This window comes from Balaenoptera borealis, assembly GCF_965194805.1.
Source record: "Balaenoptera borealis genome assembly, chromosome: 1".
Taxonomy (NCBI): Eukaryota; Metazoa; Chordata; class Mammalia; order Artiodactyla; family Balaenopteridae; genus Balaenoptera; species Balaenoptera borealis.
Genome location: NC_138860.1, coordinates 118,215,734 through 118,222,324, shown reverse-complemented (window position 1 = coordinate 118,222,324; position 6,591 = coordinate 118,215,734). Strand labels below are relative to the sequence as shown.

At 35.1% G+C, this 6,591-nt stretch overlaps 1 protein-coding gene across 2 annotated transcripts in view; it reads right to left on the bottom strand.

The window, feature by feature from the left end:
* Positions 1-4,274: 4,274 nt before the first annotated feature.
* The window catches only part of SELENOF (selenoprotein F), a 37,240-nt gene continuing 34,923 nt past the window's right edge, over positions 4,275-6,591 (bottom strand). For both annotated transcript variants that reach the window (XM_082339621.1, XM_082339622.1), the window contains one exon: positions 4,275-5,144. In XM_082339621.1, coding sequence (XP_082195747.1) covers positions 5,013-5,144 — 132 coding nt within the window. In that variant the 3' untranslated portion in view covers positions 4,275-5,012. The remainder of the gene's footprint in view (positions 5,145-6,591) is intronic.

Here is a 6,591-nt window from a genome sequence, read left to right as displayed (position 1 = left end):
CTGGTTTTATTCTAAAAGCAACTTAGAATGCAGCTAAATTCTTAAGACAGCACCAACTGGGTCCTCCTTGCCTACCTTCCCAACCACATTTTCTACTATTCTCTCAGGCTCACTAGTTTCCAGATGCATTGGCTTCTTTCAGGTGTGTGGAAATGCCTGACTTTCTACTAAGTCGGGGTCTTTTCATGTGCTCTACCTTCTAATTGGAAGGCATTTCAATTTACTCTTTTCCTGAATAGCTTCTGTTCATATTTCAGGCCTCGGTTTAAATGTCACATCCTTCCGAAATCTCTGAACTTGCTAGTCCCCTTTGTAACTCTCTTCTTGTAACTTTTTTCTTCATTGCTTTTACCATAATTGCAATGCTGTATTTGTTTAATGGTTGCCTCTCATACTAGAATGTGACTTCTATTAGATATGGGAACATTAAAGTTTTTTTCATGACTGAAGCTGGGGAAGAGAAAAATGAATTAAAATCCAGTAAAGTGACAGAAGGCAGAAGAGGAAGGAAAAATTGAGAGAATAAAACGTACCATCTAAAGAATTAAAAGAATTGCAGTCTTCGGGCTTCCCTGGTGGCGCAGTGGTTGAGAATCTGCCTGCCAATGCAGGGGACACAGGTTCGAGCCCTGGTCTGGGAAGATCCCACATGCCGCGGAGCAACTGGGCCCGTGAGCCACAATTACTGAGCCTGCGCGTCTGGAGCCTGTGCTCCGCAACAAGAGAGGCCGCGATAGTGAGAGGCCCACGCACCGCGATGAAGAGTGGCCCCCACTTGCCGCAACTAGAGAAAGCCCTCGCACAGAAACGAAGACCCAACACAGCCAAAAATAAATATAAATAAATAAATCAATAAAAATTAAAAAAAAAAAAAAAGAATTGCAGTCTTAAGGCTATTTAGTGGAGGGCACAGTGCTTATTAACACATTTCAATGGCCCCTGATGATAAGACTGTAAAATGAGTACCCTTAATGAGAGATGAAGAATACATGTGCAGAAATTAGAATTCTTGTACATTGCTGATGGGAATGTAAAATGGTGTAGCCACTTTGGAAAAGTTTGGCAGTTCCTCAAAAAGTTAAACATTGATAGTATATTACTCAGCAATTCCACTCCTAGGTTATGTATGTAAGAGAAATGAAAACATTTGCACACAAAGACTTGTACATCAATGTATATAGCTGTGTTATTCACAATTGCCAAAAAGTGGAAACAACCCAAATGTCTACCAAATAATGGATAAAACGTGGTATATTTGTATAAAGGAATATTATTCAGCCACAAAAAAGAAATGAAGGACTGATACATGCTATAATATGGTTGAACCTTGAAGACATGCTAAGTGAAAGAAACCAGACACAAAAGGCACATATTGTGATCCTGTTTATATGAAATGTCCAGAATAGGCAAATCCATAGACAGAAATCCATAGAGACAACCTAGACAGGTTGTCGAGGACTGAGGGTAGGTGGGTGTGGGATTGACTACCGATGCATATAGGATTTCTTTTTGGAGTGATGAAAATGTTCTAAATTCAGATTGTAGTGATGGTTGGATAACTGTGTGAATATACTAAAAAACCATTGAATTGCATACTCCAAGTGGGTGAATTTTAAATGTGAATTATGTCTCAATAAAAATGGTAAATTAGTCAATCCTCATTACTTACAGTAGTTATTATGTTCTATAAAGTCACTGCAAACACTGAATTGGCGAACACAGAACCATTGCTCTTAGGCGATACACAGGGTTAGATTCCTGGAAGCCTCTGGCCACATTTTTGCCAACCTATGGATATATAACCTTGTTTTATGTGTTTCTGTTTAAAGGCACCTTTTATAAAATAACTGCTGATTTACTAATGATGAACTCATGGCCAACAGCACTGTAACTCATGCCTGAACAAAACTGATCTAAAACATGTATTTTTCCCACAAGGCACATCGCAGCTTTCTTGCACTTATTAGTAACACTAGACAGCACTTTAGTACTACGCTTGGGGGCCATTCTAAAGAGCGAAATAACCAACAAAAAGCACAAAAAATGCAAAAAATGTGGCATTAAATAGACTGTGAAAAGGACGCTTGTTCACAGCATGAGCTGAAGCAAGGCAGTGTCACTTTGTCTGACCTTGGCTGGGAATGTGTGCACCGGGGCACTCAAATTTTTCACTGCTTTGCGCACATCCGTGGATGACTTCAAAAGTGCCAAGAGTATTGTGATTGTGGGGTTACAATTAAATTTGAACGAGTAGGTGAATTTGCAAATATAGAATTTGTGAATAAGGATCAACTCTAGCTTAGTTTTTCTACCAAAATGGTTTTTTAAAAAAGTTTTGAATTTTAAGGTCTAAACTTCAATCTCTTCATAATGGTAGATAAAATGCTGCACATATTCATAGTCTGTTTCAAGAGTGGCTAACAGGGAAGAATTAGTTTTAGAGGTCTCAGACAATTCTCAGTTTTATTCCTTTAGTATTTCTAGGTAATGTTTCATGTTACTGATTCCTGGGCTAAGGACCAGTTTGAAGGTAAAATGTTTATTTTAATCAGCAAAAGTCTAATTTGAATTCTGGATCACAAACGCAGACCCTCTCCTCCCAGAAAAAGTTCTCTGTCACCACAGGATATAATTAAAAGATACTTTAATTTTCAAGTAAAAGAAATAACTAGTTGTGCTCATGTCTGTAATCTGTACTCCTACTTCCCATATATTTGTAGACATGCTTTCACATGCTAGCTACTGCCAATTTTAATTTCCAAAGTTTTGCAGTTTTGCTTTCAAAAATATTTTATGCATTTTATTAACTTTAATTTTAGACTGGCTTTCAAGTCTCAAATCCTCTTAAAACAGGAAATGTCAGTTCTTGCTCATAGCTCCTTGTAAGAGGCTTTTGCCAAATTCAGGAATTTAGAGACTCGTTAACTGTTTTAGGTTATAAGTAACATAATTTTGGCAGGGGGAGCAAATTTATAAATATCAACTGACTATTACATATCCATATTTGTGAACTTGAATAAGCTTAATCAAATGTCAAAATTTGGCTATAAAATGGTACTTTTTTGCCTCAGTATTTATACACCCTTCTTGGTAATCAAGATTTGTTTAAAAAGGTTTTAGCTGTTGATTGGAATTGGTGAAAAACAGTTGGATTGGCTAATTAACTCAAACCTCCCAATTGAAATAGTGGAGCTTGGTAGATGATAACACATTTATTCATCAACTCAAGAACTTAAAGCTTCAAGTTCTTCAGAGTTTAAGGTTCTTCAGCCTCTTTTGATCTCTAATAATAACTTGAATATAATAGACTTTTCAGGCTTCTCTCTTTAAATCCCAGTGCCAGATACTCATTTGATTGGCTCTTCCTGCTCAGAGAATAGTCCAATTAGTTTTCTATGCCAATCCCAGAAGTTCTGAAGTTTCACGCCTTCTATCCAACTATTTTTCTGTATGTGGCAGCAACTCCTCTCGTGCTGTTTTTTCCCACTGTTCATGATTGGCTTCACCTCCCTTTTGCTCTGAAGTAATAACCACCATTAGGGATTAGTACATTATCCAGGGCCTTGTACTATCAAAGTGATGGCCCTCTCTATTACTATGGATGACCAAAAATGGACCACAGTTTGTCTGCCAGGACTTCTCATAGTATTTTTTCATTCTCAAGGTGGCTTTAAGAATGTCTTAAAATTTAAAATGACATGACATAAAATGCCAGTAAAGATTAATAACGGACCTTTGTTAAATATTCTACGAACATTTTCTGGTAGAGTTATCTTCAAGACTTTCAAATATCCTTCATTAGGATAGTTTAATTCAAAATAAAAAATAAAAGTTTCCAGATTATAAGAACTTATCCTAAGACTGAGTTGACATAATAGGATATTAGACCAATTTGTTAAGTTAGTAAGGTTTAAATGAACTGAAGTCATTTGGATGAATGCTGCTCTTAGTGCACCACCCTTTAAGAAGTCACTTTCATCACATAGAAGGTTAAGCAAAGAAAAATCATTTTTAATAGCTCCTAAAAAACTATATTTTAAGAGAAATTCCTTATATGATATAAATGAAAAATGTATTCATAAATGAAAGCACTTTGACAAAAAATCATAGACAAAATAGTATTACCCACAATAAGTTAGAAGTTTTAAACAATGTAGACATTTTAGTGTTTTTAGCTTAAAAAAAAAGGCTTATATGAAAAGAAAATAAAAATGCACTGAGAAATATGTCATTTTTAAACATGAAAGAACAAGTAGATTTCAAATTCAGATAGATTTTTGAAACGTTTTATTTATATTTTGGTCTTACAAATGATAATTTTTAACTTTACTCTTCTGTAAGAATGTAAAGCACAAAAATTTGCTAAATATCAGATCCACACAAATCCACAAAAAGGTTTTCTGTGTAGTCTTCATTAATGCGAATCTTTGTGTGAATGTTTCACTCTTACCGTAGATCCTGAATCTGTTTTACAATAATGAAGCCATACAGTTTTTATGCAGTGCATTCATTATAAACTATAACGTTTCTATTAAAAGGAAAGCTGGGTAATACAAAAATATGAGAGGATCTGAGAAGCAGGCAATCTGTTGAGGCTCGGTATATCTTATTTGCTTTGTAGTTTTCTGTCTTCACTTTCAAAAAGCACACAGCACATGAGGCACAGTAATCATCTCCCTTATTAACGTCCCTAATTAAAAAATCTGTTGTTCGTAAAACTGGACCAATTATCACAAATTATCATTTGCATAATTAACCACAAGACTATTACAAAGCATTTTGTTAGTGGTATCAACAAATGGAGGATGGAAACATAAAAAATGGGTTTTGTTAAGCTTGCCAACTCCTTACATAACATGGGTTGTGCTGCCACTTCAACTTTTAATTAGATGTTTAATGCCTCACAGTAAAAGACTGATCAATGGAAGAAAGCAAAACTAAATTATTTTCTAGGTGCTGTGATATTTCATTTGACAAGGTAACAAAAGGATAGGACAAAATTTAAGCAAGATTTATATGCGTTCCAACTTTTCACTCAGGAATTCTTCTACACTGTCTGTGTTCCATTTGAGGATGCTTAGTTCTTCAGCAATGTTCCCATTGTCGTCCAAAAGCTTTAGCACAGGGTCTGAACCGCGAACATACTACAAAAAAGAGGAATATCATTTTCTGCTTAGAAAGAGCCCTTTCAGTTTCAACCAAAGTCCAAATCAATTCAATCCAGCTTAATTAAATTTAACAGTAATAAGCTTTTAGACATAACATCACAACAGCTCTTAAAAGAAGTCTTTTAGAAAAGAGTATAATGGGATTTCATCAAAAATGACAATAAAAAAAAATCACATTTTACTTCTGAAGAGAAACACCTGTTGGTATCAAGCAGTTTACTTGGGATTTAAGCTTATTCTTGAATGTAACAAGTATTTATTGCATACATGACACACTCCAACTTTTAAATGAGTTGAAAATCTAATGAAGGAGGCAGACAAGTTCAAAATATTGAATGAGAATGACTCTTAAGAGCCATGTTGAAATAGGCTGTGCATACAAACTATCAGACAATTCTGTATTGGACTTTCACTAGATTTCTTAAACCAAAGAAAATTTATTCTGTTGTAATTAGTTTATAATTCGGCTGGATTCCTGAAACTTCAGACCTACTAGTGGGTTCCAATATTTCACCAGAGAGCCCTGAGGAATTCTGATTCTGGGTAAATGTGATAACAAACCTGATCCCATTCATTAAGTGATCAGTCTTCAATGCTAAATTAAGGACCATGTAACTAAAAATGCAGCAGTGATGATGAAGGGAGCTGAGAAACTCAGCAATTATGCTTCAGTTTTTCTAGGTCTTCTACAGTTGTGAACTTTAGAGATGGAGACAAGCTCTGATGTGATTATTTGCATTTGGTATATTCTCAACCCATTTCTGGAATTTAGAAATTGGTCCCTTACGCTAATCAATAACATTACTACTAAAATCTTTTGGGTCAGGTTATCTACATAAATTATTCTTAAAAATTCAATTTTTTATTCAAAAACTCATTTTAGTCCAAAAATTAGAAACTACATAGCCTATAGTTGCAAAAGTGTTCAAAATATTAAATCAAATCCAACAGTGTATAAAGAATTATATACCATGGCCAATTTGGATTTACTCCAAGTATGCAAAGCTGGTACAAAATTTGAAAATGAATTAATGTAATCTATTACTACCAACAGGTTAAACAAGAAATCTTATCCCAGTAGATGCAGAAAAAGCATCCTGTCACATGCTACAACATGGATGAACCTTGAGGACATCATGCTAAAGTGAAATAAGCCAGTCATGAACGGACAGATACTATACGATTCCACTCATATGAAGTATCTAAAGTAGTCAAAATCATAGAAATAAAGTAGAAGGGTGGCTGCCATGGGCTGGAGGCAGGAGAGAGGGGGAATTAGTGTTTAATGGGTATAGAGTTCCAGTTCTGCGAGACAAAAAAATTCTACATCTGTTGCACAACAGTGAATATACTTAACACTACTGACATGTACCCATAACATTTAACTTACCAGTACTGAACTGCACCCTTAACATTTAACTTA